The sequence below is a fragment of the Lontra canadensis genome, unplaced genomic scaffold (genome assembly GCF_010015895.1).
Source record: "Lontra canadensis isolate GAN:19392208 unplaced genomic scaffold, GSC_riverotter_1.0 scaffold2, whole genome shotgun sequence".
In the NCBI taxonomy this organism is placed as follows: Eukaryota; Metazoa; Chordata; class Mammalia; order Carnivora; family Mustelidae; genus Lontra; species Lontra canadensis.
Genome location: NW_022630996.1, coordinates 61,851,543 through 61,873,622, shown reverse-complemented (window position 1 = coordinate 61,873,622; position 22,080 = coordinate 61,851,543). Strand labels below are relative to the sequence as shown.

Here is a 22,080-nt window from a genome sequence, read left to right as displayed (position 1 = left end):
TGAGTGAGTCATTATTTGCTTTTATATCTTAGGCACAGCAAGAATTCAACTACATTAAAATATAAGTGAATGGTGAATTAAAAATAACCGATTCACATTTGAATAGCAGCTGGTTATGTGTAAAAATACATGAAAAAGTAACCTGTAGCAATAAAAACTGATGTATAAATCATTAATGATTCATTTCCCCGTATCACCGTATTATTCTTAAGATATAACCACAGAGCTAATAGCATCCACAAGATGACATATAGGGGAAAAGGTTAAAATTACTCCTTCCAAGTTAGTAGTCTTCCATGAGCAAAACAGTGTCGGCTATCTTCTCATTCTTTTCCTTCTTCACAGCTAAAGTCAACAAAATAAAAATATCACATATCTCCAGTCCATAGACTCACTTTAAATCTACATTTCCAATATGCTTACACACTCACCTCAACTATTTTTAATGATTATAAAGTCAGTTTTACTCACTATCCACTCAAGTTAATAACTTTCTACCTTTAAAATGCAAGGATACAGCTACTACCTGTTGAAGCTAGCCAGTACAAGTATTTAACAAAACTAACTGGTACTAAAGTGCTATTTACGTAGAAATGGTCTAGAAATGGCAATATGCTATTAGGACAATGGATACATAAAAATATAATTTTGCTTATGAATTATTTATAAAGTTAGTTTAAAAATTGAATAAGAAAAAATCTACTACCTTTTAGACAAACACGTGTGCAGTCCTCCATGTTAGCAAAGTTATTGTCATTCCCTCCACAGCCAGTATAGGTGAAGGCCTCACAGGCTTTGTGTCTTGGATTAAAATAATAGCGAGTTACATTAGCAGAGCAATTTCCCCCATCTTTTGGACTGTAGCAATATGACGGACCTTGATGAAAGGAAAACAAAATTAGAAATGTAATAATACCAAAATTAATAAACTGTGATGAGTACTGAAGCTTCATTCTGAATTCAGAATATCATACCAAACCATTTAAAAAGTGTGTCTCAATTTTCAAGAAAGCTTGCATGCCCTAGTTTGTTAATTCTAAAATTTTTATAAACTAGAGAGAATTTCTTCTGAAGTTATGTCCTTGTATCATTTGAATGTGTTAAGAAATTAAACCCAAGAAGCAGATACGGCCAAGTAGAACTTGGCTGTGTTTCAAGGGTTGATGTATGACATGCTTTAGTAAACTTTCTTGTGTTAGTAGGTTTATTTTAAACGTTTTCATCAGTTCTCCTTCCATCATTAATTAAGAATACATTTATGTAATTCCCAAGTAGCCATTGGAACATTTATCTTTATATAAAACATTTAAGGAAACACAAGCAACAACCATCTTCTCATTAACTCGAGATTCTGCGTACAGTACAATTATAGAGCTTCCTCAAATCTCTTCCAAAGCAAGTTTTCCTTGTTTGTTAAGTTTATGTATCTTTCTGTATGTGTGTCTCTGCTATGCCTAGGGAAAATGCCTGTATTGTCTCTCTCTACAGAAATATTGCCCAAGTAACCTGTTATTTCAGGGACTAAGGAGGTGGGGGGGGCTGTAGGTAAGAAATAGGAACAGATAAAAGAAGGATGGAGAGATCTTTGTCCTACACTTTGCAATTACTAAAGGATACAGAAATCTAACCAAAAACTTTAGAGAGAAATTTTCAAGATTCACCATCTGAAGTCTGGATATGTTCTACTACCTCCTATATACAAGTGATTCCATATAAACCTGAATTCATGGCATTCAGAATACTGTGATTTTTTTTTTAAGATTTCTCCTTTTTTTTATGATTTTATTTGTTTATTTGAGAGAGAGGCAGTGAAAGAGAGCATGAGAGAGGAGAAGGTCAGAGGGAGAAGCAGACTCCTCGTGGAGCTGGGAGCCCGATGCGGGACTCTGGGATCAAGACCTGAGCCAAACTGAGCCATCCAGGCGCCCTAATGGTATTATTTATTTTGAGAGAGAGATCAAGAGGGAGTGAAGAGGGCAGAGGGAAAGGGAGAGAGAAAACTTAATCTCCATGCTTGGGGCTTGATCCCAGGACCCTGAGATCATGACCTCACCCTAAATCAAGAGTTGGATGCTTAACGGACTGAGCCACCCAGGCGCCCCCAGAATACTGTAATTTTTATATGTAAACTGAGAAGATGAGAAATAGTCCTAAAGAAACAATCCAGAACAGGAAGCAAAAACTTAAATCATGCACAGCTTTGTGACTTTCTAGCCCTGAGAACTTGGCAAGTCATTAACTTCTGGTAGCCTGTACTCTCATATGTAAATGGGGGAATAATAATAATACTACCTCACGGGGCATACACACACACACACACACACACACACATACACACATACATACACTTGGTAGGACTGATACCCTACTATATGTGAAATCATCAGAACACAAGGCATGTAATTACACATCAAAGTATTATTTTTCTTCCATCCTAAAATCTTAAATGAAATAGAAACCCCATAAAAATAGTATTTACTTTTCTTTGGTGCACAGTAGCCCATACAAGTATCCTTGTCCGGGAACCTGTTCTTATTGTTGTGACACCTGCCAGATAAGAATTTTTCACATGCCATGGAACTTAGATTGAAGAAGTACTGTCCTCTGCGCACTCCACACCGCCCCTTACTGACTTCCAACCTGCAAATATGAGGAACTTCTAGAAAAAGGAGGGCATAAAAAATGCTAGTCAAAAATTAGCTTTAGTATTACTTAGTATTACTTACTTTCAGTATTACTAATTACTAAGTTACTGAAGTAATTAGTAAGTAATAATGGCATTACTTCAAAACTTTACTGTATTTTCAGAAACAACTGGGGAGAAAACAGTATCACATTTAGTACTGGGATAGTAAATCCCCAGAAGACTTTTCGTTCATCCAGTTATTTAGCTCTTTTTTTTTTTTTTTTTTTTTTTTTTTTTTTTTAAATAGCAGCTCCAGACCTGAGTCCGCCAAATACAGTGGAAACTCTCTGTTCTCTCAGGGTGTTCTGATTTTTCTACATAGGAAGTTAATCAGACTTATTCATAGGAATACATACATATTTTTCCTTGGCTTAGTTCCTTGAATGGCAAAGTCCCATGTTTTGTTACTGGCCTTACCAGATATAATAAATATGATTAAAATAAAATAGAAACCATGATCATGAATCTCTACTATATTCCTGTACTAACCCCAAACAAGTTTGGGTGTCAGGGGACAAAAGGAAAAGTTACAGTTAGCTAAATCACATCTTAACAATAAAAATCTGCTGAAAAGTATGTCAGATTGATGGATAATCGACAGGAGGAAACAGAGCTCTCCAGGAGGCATAAAAAACCATGGGTTTAGAACTAAGGATAAAGAAAAGTACTTATGTGGTACCCAATACATCACACCCCTGCATTATTATGCCCTACGGTGAACTCTTGCTCTGAGTCTGCACAGACACTGAATTATGATAAATGCCACTTAGGAGAGAAATTTGTTAGCCAGTGTAAACTTGGGATTACTTTCTGGAAATAATAAGCGAGCCTTACTTAATGTTTGAGAAAATAAAGGCTAAAACTTACTGTAAAAAATGGGATCTGAGAAATTAAGTTACTAGCAGCCAGGAGATCTGAGCTTGAGCACGGCCACTTACTGTCTATCCTCCAGCAAGCTTCATTGCAGTCCTCCAAAGTTTCGAAATTGTTGGCATTGCCCTCGCAGCCCCCATAGAAGAACTGGCGGCAGCTCTGTGTGAACCTGTCGTAGTAGTAACGGCGAAGCAGGGCTCGGCAGGGTCCCACTTCGGGGGGCTGGAGGCAGGTCTCTGCATTGTTTCCTTCTGGAGGAGCAGAAGGAGAGCCTGAGAGAGGGAAGGAAGTCTGCCACGTCTCCGGGAAGGTAGAGGCTTCCCGAGGACTTCTGTCCCTCTGCTTCCCAGCACAAGGGGAGTCGCAGAGAGAGAAAGTACAAACTTCTGCAGGAGTATCCCTTCCCGCGGCTCCCAGACTCCCTGTGCGACAGGGGTCTGGGGAGAGCGGGGCAGAGAGAGCGGGTGCAGTCCGGAACCCCACAGTTGCAGCACCCTCCCTGCTTACCCCAGGGCGGAAGCCCGGCGCAAAGAGGAGGGGTCCCCGGACCGGGCAGTACCTGGAAAGCTCTGAGCACTGACACCCCGCCCGCTCATCAACAGGAACAACCACAGAAGCGTAACCCCTATGCCGGTCATAAAGTCCATGCTGTCCCGTTTGAGTGGCCCTCGGGGCGAGGCGTTTCTTGAATGTGCCGGCGGGAAGAGGGTGCACAAGGTCCAGCCTCCAGGCAGCCTGGGTGCCGATGCGGTGGGTGCCTGCTTTATGTAGGGTGATTGTCCTTCCGACCCCGGACGGGGGCGGAGCATGCCTGTGCGGAGCCCAGGAGGCTGATTCATGCCCCACAGGCTGTGACCTGTCACAGCCCTGTGTAGGAAAGTGCGGGGGCGGGGGACGGACAGGGGGGATTCCCCACCAGGTTGAACCTGCCTCCCAAACTTTCTCCTAGCTTTGCCGGAGTGACTAGACGCGGCATTATGTGAGTGATGGGAAGTCGGCAAGCTAGAGGGAAATGACCTGGGGGTGATTGCACAAGGTTGCAACTTGCAGCATCACAGGGAAGCCTGAATCTCCATGATGAAAGCACGACGTCCAAGTATTTGAAGGCAGAGAGCAAGTGTGAAATTCAGCTGAGGGGAGCCTAATTCGTTGCAACGAATTATTAGATTAGATTAGAAAGATTAGAAAGTTAATTATGTGTATTTATTTACATTTATGCATGCGTACTTCTTTCAGTCAAGATTTAATTTACATTTAATAAAAGGCTCAGGATAGGTCTTAAGTGTACAACACTATTCCAGTCAAGAATTAGAACTCTTGCAGCACCCCAGAACATTCTCTCATACCCTCTCCCAGTCAATCCTTCTGATCCCAGGCAGGGGCAACCACTTACCACCAGAGTCTTGCCTGTTCTTGAATCTCATGCAAATGGAATCGTGAAGTGTGTATTGTTTGTACTTCTTTTGCTCCACTACTGTTTTCAAGACACACCATGTTATTGAATAGTTCATTTCTTTTAAATGCTGAGTCCAATGTATGAATATACTACAGATGTCCTGTTATTGATCATTGCATTGTTTCTAGTTGGAGACTGTTATGAATAAAGCTGCTTAGTGCGTACATACTTGTTTAAGCTTTAATTACTTGTGGGTAAAATATTTATCAATGTTAAAAAACTGCCACTTTTCCAAAATGATTGTATCATTTTATATCCTCTCCACCCCTCATCAGCCCTGTGTTAGTATTGTGGCTGTGTTTTTTGAGCTGGAACGTGAAACTCCATAGGAAGGTGGCTATAGGGGATCCCAGATCGATCCCTTCCTGCCCATTCCTAATCGTCAGTGCATGAACGTTCATTGCTCCTCTGACATATTAGCCTGAGTCTGATTTTTTCTTTATACAAAACAAATTATTTATGCTTGGATTTCACATGAAATATTGAAGATACTTTTGGTGAACATTTTAATGGATTCTCTTGATGAATGTGTCTTCCTCCCCCTTTTCCTCTTGTTGTATTTAATATTCTCCAGAGAACAATTATTCCTGGCTTCTCCTGGGGACCTGGAAGGAGTTTACAGGAGTTCCCTTCAAAGTTTCTGAGAAACCCTATGCTAACAGAGAGTTAATAGTCCGGGACATTTTGTACACTAAATCCCTTGTGCCAGTTTTCAGTTATTCTGATGTCATGCCATAGAATCCTATTCCTAAGAAAACTAGCCTGTCCTGGAAATATTCAGTGTTAACTGATGCTGTCAGATTACCAGATATCTATGATTAACAGTCCAAGATGTGACTAGATGTGACAACTAAGGTAAGGAAAATGTTTAACAACCAGCTCTCAGGAGGGAAACTTAGAAGGGTTTGCTGATTTGTATAGTCTACTGATTTCTGTGGTTTGTCAGTACTCCCATTATGGCCAATTTCAAACAACCAGAACTGGAAGTAGATAGGTACAATCAGTTCATTGGAGCTGGCATGCACTGGCTTTAGCATGCCAGCCACTGCAACAGCCAGCTATTTTGGAAAGACACATTCCTAAGAGAATCAGATGAGCCCTTCCCAAACATTAAGAGAGAAGGAAAGTTTTACCAAACAGCCAGTATCACTTTCAGGAGAAAAGTTAAGTCAACTTCAAATTTTCATTCTTCTGAATATGATTAAATATATCTCCCATATGGACTAAAATAAATTCAAGAACTGATTCAAACTTGCCATTCAGCGTTGACTGTTGTCATTTTTGTTCTTTGTTCTCATGTGCTGGTACTTTTTGATCATCTTTAAGCTTCATATAAAAAGAGGAATCTCTTATATTAGAGCAGGTGATTTTGGAAAATTGCAGGATGCTATGGGGAAATGAATTTTATCCCTTGCTCCTTTGGACAGTCACATAAACTCTCTAAGCCTTGGTTTCCTTATCTGTAAAATGGATATTGAGTGTATTTTTACATGCATGTTGTGAGGATTAAAGGTAAGGGCCTCAGCACTCAAAAACATAGGCTTCAGTGCCTTACACACAGGCACAGGATCCAGCCAGATTGTCCATGTTTTGAGTCCAATTGAGAGCCTTGGCCCAAAACATTAAGATGGAGTGTCAACTACAGCCAGGAAAGAGCAACATGAACTGGCCTCGTAGACGAAAGCCTGTGACATTGCTCTCATCAGCTCTCCTCTTTAGCTGAGCTCAGTGGTGCCATTTCTGCCTAGGAAGGTGTCACACAATCATACATAACTTTGGGATGGTTTCTTCTGGGGAAATGAGCTTAGGGTTCTTTGAGTCAGAGCAGAGGCCTTAGTCCTAGTAAGGACACAAAGGATGCTGCATTCCCATGGAGGGGAAGGAGAATGGGGAAAGGGCCAAAATCAGGCCCTTCACCCCCCAGGTATAGAGTCTATGGACACAGGGCAAAATTCATGTTCAGAGGCACTCAAGAAATGTTAATTACCTTCCTTTATTCTATGCCAAATCAGGTGCATTGTTCACACCCCTGTGACCACTGAGCAGGGACAGGGAAGAAGAATTCAACAAATGGGGCCAGTTAGAAGTTTGAGATGGTCAGGCCAAGTTATCAGGAAGGAAATTATGCCTCTTAATTGCAGACCACTTGAGTATCTTTATATCCATGAAAAACATATCTTCCAATGTAAGAGGAATCTAAAGTTTCCGGGATTATTTTAAATTACTGAATTCATCTTTAGCACCATGTGGAAGGAGCCATGTGACCACAGCGAGCAGCCTCCATAAGGATGTCACAGTGCTTCAATATATCCTTAAACCAGTATCTAGGCCAAAAGTTTACCACATAGCAAAGGAAAAGAAGTCCTTTATCCAAAGTCAACAGGAAGTGGAAGTCTGGAGGGAACCACAAAGAACAGTCACCCAGATTGATTTGTCATTGTTACACCAAGTATTAGCTTTAGTGGCTGTGGCTAAAAATAGAGCTTCAAAGTAGTTCGGAGTTCTGTGAAATAATGCATGGAGTTCTTATAATCTGAATGTTGAAGGAACTATAAATATCCTCCATTCCACTATTTTCATTTTACAGAATTCTATATTGAGACCTGGCCATGTTTCCTTACCTTAGTTGTTGACAGAGCTGAAGACCAGGACCCAGGTTCTTGATATTCAGCCCTGTATTCTTCCTTACATTCCTGTACCTGGACTCTTTTTACTGTACGGAGACCTCAGAGTGGAACGCTAAATATCAGAATGAAAACACACGGAAGCTTCAGGAACACCTGTGCGTGTGTCAGATCCTTGCTTCTAGGTCTTTCTCACCGTCTCCCACATGCCCTCCCCCAAAATGGAGACTAAGTTGATTTGGAACACATTAGTTCCTAGAAGTCCCAAGTCTCGAGTAAGACGTTCTATCTTCTGAGAGCCACACAGGCTTGGACGGTGATTATGAATTTAACAAGAGGATTAAGGCAGATGGTCTTCCTCCCTGTCAGACACCTCAGAGAGAAGTGGCATGTCTAGCTCATAAATGAATGAGGTGAATTAACTGAGCCAGTGATTTGGGGATATATATAATATATCATAGTCACTTAAGGAGTTACATTGATTAACTCCTCAATAAGCAAAATTCTTGCTGCCTGTTAGCTGAAGTCCTGTCAAAATAAAATCTGAAGTGAGTCCATCTGGCACGAACAAGAATTTTACACGTTTGATAAGAAAGGCAGTTCATCTCTTCTGAGAGATTAGGGATCACGAGGATTTTGTTCAAGTTTAGGCAACTCCTTCACCCACAAGGTGTTTTTCTAGCGAGTTGGGTCACGTAGGAAATGTTTACTCTAGTGCGCCCTCTGTCGGATACAGAGTGCATCTGTGAGCAGTGTATAATAAGGTGGAACCGTGTAAGAGGATGAGACCTTCCCTGTGCCTAATTTTATTATTCTTGTTCTCCTTAGGGGGAATGAGATAATGGGGTATTTAATGTGTCTCTTACCGTGATCATTTCTTCATCCATATATTTTAAAAATAAGCAGAATTACTATTTAATACGTGCCAAATCTTGTGCTAGGCGTTTTGGAATTCAAAGACAAATACATGTAGGGATCTCCTAGCATAATAGAGTAGAAAAGTAAACAGACGAACAACACAACTACAACATAGCATTTTCAGTACAATATTAAAGATATGTACTAGGTTTTATGGGATCATAGAGGAGGAAATAAAATTTTGGTAAGAGCTCAGTTCAAAACAAAAGCCAATCTACACAAACATATCTAACATTGTAACTTTTATGCCTGTGGGACACAGAGATTCATTCCTTCAACAGCTGCTTGCTTTGGTCAGTTGTTTTTTTCTTTTTAAGGTGTTGTGATTCTAGCAAAGCATTGCCTTCTGTAGAAAGGCAGAATCTCAGAAACCCCTTTTCTCTTCTACCTAGATGTATGTTCATTCAGCTATCATGCCTACTTAAGAGGCAAACCATCTTTTCTTTTACTCACACTGCTGCATACTTAACTATGTAGGGCACCCAAAATGTTGGGACAAAGTTTGGACTATTTTATCCAAGACTTTCCTAGCATAGTATGGCCTCACCACCACCTGCCTAGAATTCTAGCCTGGGCTACTAATCCACCAGAGAGTGGCATGTCAAGAAGGGGGGGTGGGGAAGACATAGAAAATTGCCCCTAACTCCTGTATATCATGTGGGAATAGCAAGCACTATAATAATGAATATGAAGTTTATTGAGAGTTTATATCTCCCACAGTCACCACTGAGGGTGATACTTTATGCTTCCCACTCTGCAAATGAGCAATGAAACTTAAGGTGAATATATGATGGGGCCATGTCTATACAGTTAGTTCAGGCCATTGGAATCCTGATCCATTGGTCTCATTCCCTGTACAAACGTATTTCTCTTACATATTAGTGGGGCCCGAAGTCAGGTTTATTATATAAAACACGTGCTCATGACCTCAGTTCAGTACCTGGACAGCTAGATTACAGACTTCCTTTTCACTCAAACATGAAGTTTGTAATTGAGAACAAACAGATCACTGCAATTTAAATACATTGCTGTAATGCTCTAAGAGAAACATCTGCCAAAGTTAATAATCAGATTAGAGGATTAAGAGAGTTAATCACTAAATCCTTATTTTCAGGGTTATATTTAGCGAAAGTAATGGAGCTTGACCTTTCAAGTATAAAGACACTCTTTCTTACAAAAATATTGTCCTTTCTTTATGCCTTAGCCCAAATCTCATGTTAGTTACACATTACTTACTAACGTGTCTGTCATAAACCCTGCATATGCTCATTTGTTCTAGTTTTATATAGAAAAGCTTTCATCTCTTAAGTTAAACAAGAGGGACAACCGACCATTTGGGGGCAGGGGGAGGCCATAGTTGCAGTTTGAAAGGGCAGTATATCTCCTAAGACTCTTACTATTTCTTTTTTTTTGGGGGGGGGGGGAATGTCTCTCTTGGCTACTAGCCAAGGAAGCAAACTGAGTCAAACTAAAAGGTCGTATTGGAAGAGAGTTGACTACACTAGCATGGACTAGGTCTCCTGAATGAGCCAGAGAAGTGTGAACTCTTCCTATTGGTCAGCAGGATGTCTGGCACTCTCTTTCCTTCCCTTAAGTAGAAGACATGCCCTGGTCCAACCAGACACCAACACAGTAGCTACTGCCCTGGGTCCTTTTACCTCTTGTCTTCTAGAGGACTTTACTCCTCTCACTCCTCTGTAATATCAGTTCTTTCAATAGTTTCCATTTGGAGTGCTCTATCTCTGATTTTTTTTTCCCATCCCAAACTTAAAATTCATATTTGACTTTCCACCCTTTTCTTGTTAGAGCCTTATTTCATTGCTCCCTTTTCCAGCAAAACTCGTCAGAAATCTTATCTTCACTATCTGCCTCCACTTCCTCATCTCCCCCTCCCCCCCATTGCACTCTGATTCAACTTCCACATTGGGAAGAGGAAGAACAGGAAGTGCTCCCATCAAGGGCACCTCATCCTATTGCCACATCTTACTGGACCTCTCAATTCATACAACATCCAAAGCTGTTGCCACTGAGGTCACCAGGGACCATGTTTTTCCATCTCAGCAGTAGATGGAAATTTAACCATTTCAGATTCTTCCTCACTCTTGAAATGCTTTTCTTTTAGTTTTTACTTTTTAGTTTTTCCACATTCTTCTGGTTTCTCCTACTTAGTTGACTATTCCTTCTCAATCTGTCCTTCTCCTCTACCTGCCCATTAAAAGTGGAATGACTCAAAGATCAACCTTGAGGACTCCTTTCTAACTGAACTTTCTTCTTATGTGATTTTAAGTGTGTACACACACACACACACACACACACACACACACACTTGTGTATAGTCTTGACCTCACCTCTGAATTCCAAATGCTTACATCTTCTAAATATCTCTACCTGGATATCTAATAGACATCTCAAATATTATATGTCTTAAACTGAAATCTTGACCATATGCCCCAATCTTCCTTCTTTCTGTCAGTGACACTTCTACTTAGACTTTCAAGCCCAAAACTGTGGAATCACTCTTGACATCTCCCATTTCTTCATCACCTAATTCATCAATAGTCCTGTCAATTCTACCTGAAAATCACATGTTTAATCTGCCCATATTTCCCTATATCCGTGGCCACCAATATTGTTCAAATGTACCTGTTCTTAAGGGACGCTTAGGTTATGTTCTTCCATAAAATCCCAGTTTCCGCTGTAGTTAGCCTTCAACCCCACACACCTCACTTTTTTCAAAGTAGAATCTGAACCCTTCATTAGCTCCTCACTTTATTCCTTACCACTCCTCTGAGTCACTCTATGTGACTTGGCTGCTGTCTCCGTTCCTGACCTCACCCCATCACTCTCCCTCTATCTTACTTTACTTGTTACACTGGGTTTTCTGTTCTCCTTGTACAACAAATTTGTTCCCACTTCCTGCCCATTGCATGAGCTGTTCCCTCTGCTTAGTCCTCCTCCTTGCATGAAATGCTTGTCTCCTGACCTTTACTATCTCCTTCTGGACAGTCTTGGTCCCACTGGCTACTTCTAATCAGTCTAGATGATGTTGCTTCACATCCTAGTCACTCCTTATCATAAACTATAGCATTTATCAGTTTAAATCACTATGTTTATTCATTTTGTTTTTCTTGTCTGATCCTCTGACTATTACGTAAGCTCTGTGACATCAGGAAACTTTCCTGTTGTAGTCGCCATTGTTTCCCAGTGCTGAGAGCTAGACTTATGGAAAGTAGAATCTTATAAGTGTCTATGGAATAAACAAATTACTTATTATACCTCCCCTAGTACTTATCACAATAAATATATGTTACATTTTATCTTGTTTATTGCCTTTCCCCTTCATTAGAATATATGTTCCTCATGGGTAACATTTTCTGTATTTTTCTCTGCTCCACCCTCAAGCATCTAGAATAGAGTCTAGCACATAATAGTCCTTAGTAAATATTTGTTGGATGAATGAATAAAATATTAGCTATTTTTATAGTCCTAAGTATAATGTCAGGATGGAAAAGAATAGTACAAGATAAGAAAATTTATAGCCCTATGATTGCGAATTTATTGTACATAATATAGTGAATTTGTTTCTGAAAAAAAATGTGTCAAATGGAATGTTTATAAATCAAAATATTTTAAGTGTGTTAGCAACATTTCTATTTCAAAGAATGTGTGATTTATCTCCTGTATAAAACAGGGGACTTCTAAAAATAATTTTAATAATTTCCACTAATACAGATTTTGTAAGTTCAATATTTTGTCAAGTTGCCTTATGTCAAAATATGCTTATCTATATAATGTGTAAAAACAAATAGAAAGCAGGTAGCTTTTGAACTTTATACTAGCTTACTTTAATTCTTGAATAGATTAACAAGAAAGCTATGGACGATATTAGTGAAACACTTAAGCTACTCTAAATCGTTCTATCTTCTCTACATCCCATACTCACACCCACAAAACCCCTGAAAACCATAAACAACCTGACATATTTTCAAAAAGCCCTGGAGGGGGCAGTATTGCCTCCCACAGAGAACCCCTGCTCTGTGAATGGGGTACAGCTCTAAGGTACTTTTTCCCCCTTCTCATCTCTTTACTTTGTTGGACCTTACCTCCCCTGATAGTAGGCAAGATGGAAAAAGTAAAAGGGCAAATATCTTCTACTTAAAGGGGTAGGTAACACCCCCACCCACCCCACCCCCCCGCCGAGAATTAGCTATAATTGCTGCCTTAGCTTGTTGGTCAGAGTCTTCAGTCCTCCTCTTTTATATTCTGGTGGAAGGGGGGTAAGGATGCTTGGTAATAGTGCCAGTAATATGATGTAGCCCCTCTTAGAATTCCCATGTAGAGGTTGGCTCAGTTGGAAGCTTTGAGCTGCCCAGAAATTGGGGCGGGGGAATAGGACAGGGAGGCTTAGTGCCCCTTGTTTTCAATTCTGTGCTTTCTTCCTGTGTAATTCTAAAGTGTGACACAACAAATCTATGCTTTTACACTGATTTGGGAAGGGTAACAGAAGTGTGCTGGATTTGAAAACATCCCAGACCAAAAACCAAGCACCTGTGTTATAGCCCACCTCTGTTGCCACCCCTTTTATGATTTGGGTCACTTCAACTGTCTGGACCACTTTTACTTCATCTGTAAAATGGGTTTAAGGATGATTGGATGATGCCATATCTGAATTCATTTAAACCCTTCAATGTAACTCTGAGCCTTGGGACTCCATGCAGACAATATACACTGCCCTTTCTTTGTCTGGCTGTCTTTGAAGGAAGTTAGAGTTTTGATCCTCACTCTTTGAATTTTCTCATGTAAGTCCCATGGCATCAAGTTGGGCAAGCATTCCCTCATCTTCTAAGATTCACCTCCACCAAATGAAATGTGTTTTGCTTAAAGTATTATTGAATTTTAGAGTTCGGAGATCATTTGTTAGTAAATTGATGTTAGATACTTTGCACTTTTTTCTATGGCTAGGTGAATATTTATGACATAGTTTGCTAGTGACTTTATCTACACTCCATGATTCTCTTTTATATATTGAACAATGGGCAGGAGTAAGGACATAAAAGTTGTGAAAGACTTAGATGCTCTTATAAAAGTTCTTATAACCTATTGTGTCTTAGATTTGTCAGAATCAGTGCCTAAGATAGGGATCCTTGTCCAAGTGATTTACCAAGGATGAGCTCTCACAAGAAATCTCTGAAGGAAGGTAGAAAGCAAGATGAAGCAGAAGTTAAGCAAAGGTGTAGTCTCAGATGTCTAGCATATCCTGACTCCATGGGGAGCTCTGGAAGGTTCTCAATTACAGGATTTTTCAGCCCAGAGGTACCTGGTCTGAACTGTTAGAACCTCTCTTCAGCCAGCCCTACACTACAGGTCACTCACAGGGGCCAATTGAAACCATAATCTCCCAGACATCACCAGTCGAAGTGGTTCCCATCAGCCAAGAACAAACCTATGCAGAAGGCTTGCCCTTGGCAGTCAACATGTGCACCTCTGGGAAAATGAACACCCCACTCTGGAAAGGGAAATCTAGGAAGGGCACCCACAGCGTCTGCTACCTATGATATTAAGGGACCCAAATCATGTCCACATGATATCCCTTAAAAGCACTTATAAAGCCACCTATCAGCGAGTGCCATGTAAGATATCAGAGTTTGAAAGTCTAGAGGTGCAGAATAAGTGGGTAACCCAGCTAACATGTACTGAGCACATATTCTGTGCCACATACCATTATGCAATCTTGATTCCTCCCAAGAAATCTGCAACCTACATAATCGTATTGCTCCAATTTCCTAGTGAACTGAGGCACAGAGAATTTAAGTAACTTGATCAGGGCCACACCCCTAGCAAGAGCCAAAGAGTGATCATTTCATTGTCAATAACATGGTAGGGATTCTCTAAAACAGAGAAAATTAAATTATAAGCCCTATTCCAAATCAAAACTTCTTCAATTGGGCTCATATTTTAACAAGTTTCTAAAGCGATTCTTATATACATTGAAGTGTGAGAGTCATTGCCAGTGGAATTAGTTTTTCAAGATGGAGAAGAAATGTGCAAAGGATAATCTCAACCACAAAAAATGATCAGCAGACGTAGATTTGCTCGTGAATGGTTACAGATAGTCTGAACGCAGTAAGAAGGAAGGGGAGAATGAATACCTCTCTCGAATACTGCTCTCGAATACCAAACAACAATTACACAATTACACAGGTTGGAGGAACAATTTTTTCGTGTCATATTGTTTGCTAAATTAAGAACAGAGAAGCAAAAATAAAAAGGTAAGGGAAACATTGACTTTGGGTCCTCATAGAGTGTTCTTTTCTATATCTGTGCTGGCATATTTAGGCATTTGCCCCTAAAAATATGTGAAAATGTCTGTTTCCCAAAGAAGAAGAGTCCATTATAAGATCGAGAAGGGAAATAATATTTCCTCAAAGGTTTTGGAAATGATAACACTATATCACTATAAGGAAATAAGTTAATTGCTGATAAATTATTAGCAGAGTATTTGTATATAAATATGCAATGTTTTGTTTGCTGAAATAACATGTGACCTAAATATGTCACTTTCATAAAAATATCTCGTTATAAAAACTGGGCCAGGGAGACAAAGTAGAAAAAGAGAATACCAAAAAAGGAGAGGTTTTAAGTGTGATGCCACTTGACTACAATGAAATACTTTCCAGACGATTGCATATAGGTACCACCAGCTACTGCACCATTTTCCCCCATTGCCCATTGATCTAATTAAGGAGAAGAGATTGCTGAGAGTGCAGAAGATCCTTCTTTTATGATGTCCAACAGTATGCCCACTATGTCACCTTTAACCTGATACATTTGGTCATGATTGCTTTCCAGTGCATTGTGACAGTTACACAGAACTTCCTGGTATTGTTTAGAGACACATTCTAAGTAACATGCTCGTTTATTTCTGGTTAATGAGGTTGTTTGCTATATCTCCACTCTATTGTTTCATATTACAACCTGTTATTTGTAAAGAACTTATAGTAACAGTTTGTGTATAGTTCTCTGTTAATACCAGATTACTCTAGCGTTTCAGAGGATTAATCCAGTCCTCAGAATGACCTCAAGCTCATTTAAATGGTGTATATCATATGATGGAGCGTTTTGGTGTTGGAGATTGAGTGTTGGAAATCCAAATATTTACACTATACAAAAAAATAACAATAAAACAAAACAGAGAAAAGGAGGAGCTTTGGATGTTTAAGACTGTATGCTGACTAAATTGACCTCTCCCACATCCCCACAAACCTACTAGCAGGTGGTTAGAGTCAAATGCTTGGTTTAATCATATTAGTGAAGATTATAAAGAAGCTTTAAAATTGCAAGGCTAGTGTGCAGTGCTGGAATTGTTCAGAGAGCATTCATAAGAAATCAGTTATCGTAGAAAGCTGCAACAAAGAAACAGTTCCCTTAGTAAGTTAAGAGCAGAGGGAAGGACTGGCTAATATTGATCTGAACCATGTCCAGAAATTTGGTGTATGTATGAACTATCTCTTTTTTCAGCAGGCAAAAGATGCCGGTGATCAATATTGAAGACTTGACAGAAAAGGACAAATTAAAGATGGAAGTTGACCAGCTCAAGAAAGAAGTGACCCTGGAAAGAATGCTGGTAAACCGTTGCTCCCTTTTGAATTTTATTTTAAACTATAGATATGGTAGGACTGCCAGGTGAGGACCTGTCACAGGGGAGCAGAATTTGCCACTCCAAACAAAATATACCTCCTTAACGTAAGTATTGTTTTAGCTGGTTATTTTTAAGAAACAGCAGATAGGATAGTATCTGAAAACCAAGTAGAAGTTGTCCTTTTGTAAGAGACATTTACAGTTATAAGAAAAGTCCCCATTTATAAAGTCTCCCTCTCTGTACCAGGAAGAGAAGGATGACTCTAAAACTGTTATTAGGAGAGAAGGCAAGGACTTAAATGCACTTGAATTAAGTGGGCTTTTGATTACTGCTTTTCCTGAAAACCTCCCATAACTAGCCTTTCTGCCCCCAAACCCCAACATCTTTTGTCTTCAGCTGGAGATGGTATTTAAGGGGGTGTCCTGGGCCATTTTGGTTTTCCTGGATCTCTCCCATGTACAAAGGAGGTATACATGCTATTAAATTTCTGTGTGTTTTTCTCTTGTTAATCTGCCTTTTTCATTAACAGGAGTGTCTCAATTAAGAACCTAAAAGAGTAGAGGGAAAATGATTTGTCCTCCCCCACACCATTCGCTAGAGAGTCTCAATGTAGCTAAAAATGAATTGTTCAGGTAAAAATGCATTAGAGAATAAGAAAATTAATAATCATAATTATCTCTTGATTCAGACTTTATATGGAAGGTTTTGCAAACTATTTTCCATGGGCCAAATCCTTAGACTGTTTTTGTATGGCCACGAAACTAAAAATGTTTTTCCATTTTCATAGAATTGTTTTAAAAAAGAAGGAAAGAAAGGGAAAGAAAAAGGAAACAAAGACTATGAGACAGAGACCATATTTTAGTTAAGCAGTAAAATGAAGCAATGCATACATAGGCATTTTATTTTTCCTTTTCTAAATTGGTAAGTTTCTTTTTATTTAATGTAATACTTTGATGTTTAAATACTTTTAGCCAAGACCTCATTTCCTCCAGCACTGTCATGGCTAGTAATGATTGAGTACACGCTATTCCTTCTTTGCAAATAAAAATGAGTTCAAGCACAAGAATTTACTCATTCCCCCTAAAAACATCTGACAGATCTTGGAAATTGTTACCAAGAGTTCTCTGCCATTAAAAGGAGAGGCGTGGCAAAGGGATAAAAGTTTCCTCCAAACAAACAGTGACTGGAGCTTGGAAAATGTAGATATGTATTTTAGATTTCTTCATTTTTGGAAAGTAAGTAGAATAAAACTCCTCTATGAGTGATAAGAGTATATTTTATATTTTTTCCAAAACACATTTTATCAAGCCAAAGCAGAAAAGGAGTTAGTATTATCTTCATACTTTGCTCAAGAACCCTTATTCCCAATAAAAATTGGAATTTTGGCTTCTTTGACATTTATAATTGTCTCAAACTTCTCTTTTGCCCTTTCCATACAGGCAAAACATATTTTGCTGTAAAAATAAAATTAAATATATACACAGCACAAAAAGCTTGGAACATACAACAGAACAGTTAAAATCTTTATATTTGGGGGAAAATAAAGGAAAGTTATTTTTTCTTCTTGACTTGAAACATCCAAATGCTGTTTTCATTATTTATTTCCTTAGAATTGTTGTTTGAAAGGCAGTTGGATCATATTCATGTTTATTATTCATTTGTGGCCGGCTTATCTGGGATTTTTTATTTTGGGTGAACATCATATACATCAACATCTACAGGTTTGGGGGTTCCTTTTCCCTGCTGCTCAAAATCTCCTTGCTTTTGGAAGTCAAACTAATATAATACCAGACTGCCAAAACTAAACACACACACACACAAATTTTAGATACCGAACCTATAGTTTTGACACAGGCTGGCATAACATCCTTCTAGAACGGTCCAGGGGATAGACGCTGGAAACCCATCCCTGGTTCAGATTCTGGCTACACAACTTTCTCCCTGTGGAACACTAACCTGAAATATTGTCTATAAAATGGGAATAGTAACAACATCTAATTCAGAGGGCAGCTGGGAAGCATAAATGCGATAATGTATATAAATCTCTGAGAACAATACCTAGGACATACCAAATGTTTTCTACTGTTTTTTATTACTTTTTAAATAATTATTTGATGTCTGTGAACCAAAATAGTTCATACTATTCTGCTATCAAGGTGCTAGTATTGTCAGAAGACACAACTCTTTGCACCCAGTTTTTAAAGCTGACAGATTTGCAATGACTGTATGTCAATGCAATAGGCAAAGACTAAAGATAGCCTTTGTAGTAATAGCCAAAAATAGCCACCATTTGACCGAGCATTCATTGTATGCTAGGCACTTAATGCAGCCAGTGTCGCTCTTCCTTTTTCATAGATAAAGTAACTAAACCTTATATGAACTCTCCTAACTAATGATATACAGCAGGTAAGTGGGCAGACCCAAAACTCGAAACTGGGGTGGCCTGAATCCAGTGTCCATGCTTTCCACCATGCCATGTAATCCTATATTAAACTATATATACTTAAAATAAGCCTCACTGAAGTGATTTTTGAGCACATACACTCACATAGGATTTTTAGGTAATGTATTGCTCCTTATAGCCTTGGATCCTCCTTAGACCTTGTCAAAACCAACCCTTTGCTGACTCTAGAATTACAATACCTCTATTCCTGACACCTGGTCAGGGCCAAAATAGCTGGTGTTTGGAGGAATGGGGGAAAAAGTGAACCTAAATCTTAATTTTGAATTTTGAAAGGAAAAAAATGTGAATCTAAATTACTGCATATTTCAGAATTGTGTATAAACTACGAGTATCCTCATATGAAGGGGACATCTGACCAAGGCCTTGCCCTGGTTAGAAATGATGTTTCCTAATATGTAGATAATGAACTTGCAGAGTTACAAAGTAATTTTAAGTCTTATGTTTAATGTTGCTGGAAATTTGCATACAAAAATGATACAAATATTTTATTTAAAAAAACAGTGAATTAGTTAGAGAAGTTATGGAATGGCCACCTAATGGACTGCCAGAAATGAAGTAGTTTCATGTTAATGTCATGAACAGTAGAATAAGTGAAAAGGAAATAAGTTGAACATTAAAAGAAATATTTTGAGCTTGTGACGATACGCATGTGTATGTGTATACACAGATGCACACATTTATATTTCTATGTGTTATAGAACATTGACTCTTTCTAAAAGGTGTGTTAAGTGGCACATGGACCATTTAAGCTCTGGCTGAGTCCATTAAGTTACTAAAGCCTGATTTTTCATGAAGCCATTACTATAATGGTAGATGAGTGAAGAGCAAGCTCATAAACAAGAATAATGATTTAGTTCAACAAATACGTGTTTACTGAGCACCACCTAAACCCAGTCTCTGTTCTGGATGCCAGTGATACATGTGAACAAGTCAGCCAAAGGTCCTTGACTGTTTGGAGCTCATGATCAATCATTGTAAATGAGTTTAAAATAAAATTATATGTGTATACTTCTGAGAATTCAGGAGTGGCGATAAGCCTAGAATTTAAAAATTATTCATTCCCTTCCACCTTTACAGGTCACATTTCTGGAATGAGGAAACAGATTTAATCGATGTGACCCTGGTGACCTCTGTGGCCAGCTGTTTTCTGATCCCTGTTCTGATCTCCCTTAGAGAGGCTGGAGGCAGTGTCTCCTGAGAACCCTTAGCTGAATTATGGCTAAATGGTTCTCCTTTACCTGAAGATATCCAGGAGGATAGGAAAAAAGAGCAGCTATTTTTTTTTTTCTTCTCTCCTAGAAAATACATATGCACTGGTGGAAAGCAGAACACATCAAAAAGAACACAGAAATTATAATACATGCTTGGATTCTGCAGCATTCTGTATTAAACCAAATGTGTCATTTCTTTCTCCTTCCCTTTAAGGTCTCCAAATGTTGTGAAGAAGTAAGGGATTATGTTGAAGAAAGATCTGGGGAAGATCCACTAGTAAAGGGTATCCCAGAGGACAAAAATCCCTTCAAGGAACTCAAAGGAGGCTGTGTGATTTCATAAGAAAAAAAAATTCCATGGAATAACTTGAGCTTTAATGACAGTACTAATTTTTGGTCATCTATAATAATACTGTTAAGCATGTATGTAACTTTTTGATTTATAAGTACAAACTTTTAATAAAAACTGGGATGTGATAATGCATAAATCTGTTTTTCTTAAAGTATTTAACACAAGGTTTAGCACATAACTGGCAATAACTATTGATTGACCCCTTTCTTTAACAATGACTGCTATGGAGACAGCTGGTTGGCTCAGTCAGTTAAGTGTCTGACTTTTGATTTTGGCTCTGGGTCGTGCTCTCAGGGTCGTGAGCTTGAGCCCCACATTGGGCCCCATTGTGGGCACAAAACCTGCTTGGGATTCTCTCTTTCCTTCTCCCTCTTCCCATTCACACTCTCTCTCTCTCACTCTCTCAAAAACAAACAAAAACAAAAAACCCAAACAAGCAAAAAACAAACAAACAAAAAAATACCATGTTTCATGAATGAGTCTATATTATTCTGGTTGCCAACATATAGTTTTCTGTTTCTTAACTTCTCTTTCAACACTACTAATATTCTAGCAGGAGGAAATTTTATGGTTAGCCTTAGATTTTTTCCAACCTTTCTCTTCCTTTGTAGAATTAGGAACTCTATTCTTTTGATTCATGGAAGATCTATCTTGACAGAATGTGTGCTCTGAAGATTTTCACTGTGGATGTTTCATTTTCTGTTTCTCTTGCTCTCTCAACTCCCAGTCAGCAGTGATGGTTTTAACATAACCTCTTCCTACATTCTTACCATTTTTACTTGTTTACCAATGATGTAACTTTTTTACCACAATACCAAATGGATTAAAAGGCAGTCTGTGGTCATGGAGACAGCAGATTTAACCAGCACCAGAGTAAAGGTTATAAGAAGACAGAGAGTTCTGGCTCTGGCATTTTACTGCCTGACTTTGGATAAATTACTTACTCTTTCTAAATCTCAGTTTCTTCTCCTGTAGAATAGGAATAATATGGTCCTATCCCCTTTTTCATGGGGAGTTACATATTACATTCGGGGGATTAGGGCACTCAGCATACTGCCTGGCACATAGTAGCAACATCCGGTAAGTATTATCTAGTCGTATTGCTGAGAAAGAAACTAGACAAATATCCAGAACCCTTTGAGAGCCATGCATTCCATTCCATTCCATCCCATCCCTAAGAAGACTCTCACCAGTACAGCCCTTTTTTCTATAACAGTCTTAAGAACAAAATGATAGAAAAATAGCTGTCTTCTGCATCATCTTGCTAATCAGTTTCCTCCTGGCATCTCACCAAGTTGACATAAGCCAAATTTCACTACCTTTGTGCTAAAGACTGAGAGATAATTTGCTTCTCATCTGTAACAAATGATGAGTGCTGATTACTGCAACTTGGAAACTGTTTTCGTTGTGTTTCCTTGTTGCTATCTCACATTTACAGTGCTATTTTTGGATATGTCAGTGATCAGAATACAATGGAATGCTAATTGATTGTCATCCTTTTTAAAAACAAAAATTAATCTATTATTTGGTCTGGAAGGGAATCTCAAGGTGGTCCCAAGTTTAGCTCCTAGCACTGTCCTTTCCACTCTGGCTGTAGTAAATGCTCAACAAGGATCAAGGTTGCACGCTCGTCCAACCCCTTCATTTTGAAATGGAGGAAATCCAGACTCAGAAGGAAGTGAGTTGGCAAGTTTCTTGGGTCCAGACTCTAGATCTCTAGCTGAATGGTTAATACCACACTCTACCACATATCAAATATGCTTTGAGTATTAAGAGATTCCAGGATAAACTATTGGAGTTTATCTTTTTCCTCAGGAGACACTAGTTTCCATTTAAAACTGCAAAACTCCTCTCCGG

The 22,080-nt window shown here is 38.9% G+C and overlaps 2 protein-coding genes across 2 annotated transcripts; one reads left to right on the top strand and one right to left on the bottom strand.

Annotated features, from left to right (window-relative positions):
* On the bottom strand, positions 1-4,398 carry TFPI2 (tissue factor pathway inhibitor 2). The gene is made up of 5 exons (XM_032876520.1): positions 4,119-4,398; positions 3,625-3,831; positions 2,480-2,659; positions 707-877; positions 1-345 (listed from the first exon to the last, which is right to left on the bottom strand). Exons 1-5 carry the CDS (start codon positions 4,396-4,398, stop codon positions 284-286), a joined length of 900 nt encoding a protein of 299 aa, XP_032732411.1. The 3' UTR covers positions 1-283.
* An 11,339-nt stretch (positions 4,399-15,737) lies between these two features.
* On the top strand, positions 15,738-20,214 carry GNGT1 (G protein subunit gamma transducin 1). The gene is made up of 3 exons (XM_032866019.1): positions 15,738-15,830; positions 16,079-16,181; positions 20,086-20,214. Exons 2-3 carry the CDS (start codon positions 16,086-16,088, stop codon positions 20,212-20,214), a joined length of 225 nt encoding a protein of 74 aa, XP_032721910.1. The 5' UTR covers positions 15,738-15,830; positions 16,079-16,085.
* Positions 20,215-22,080: the final 1,866 nt, after the last annotated feature.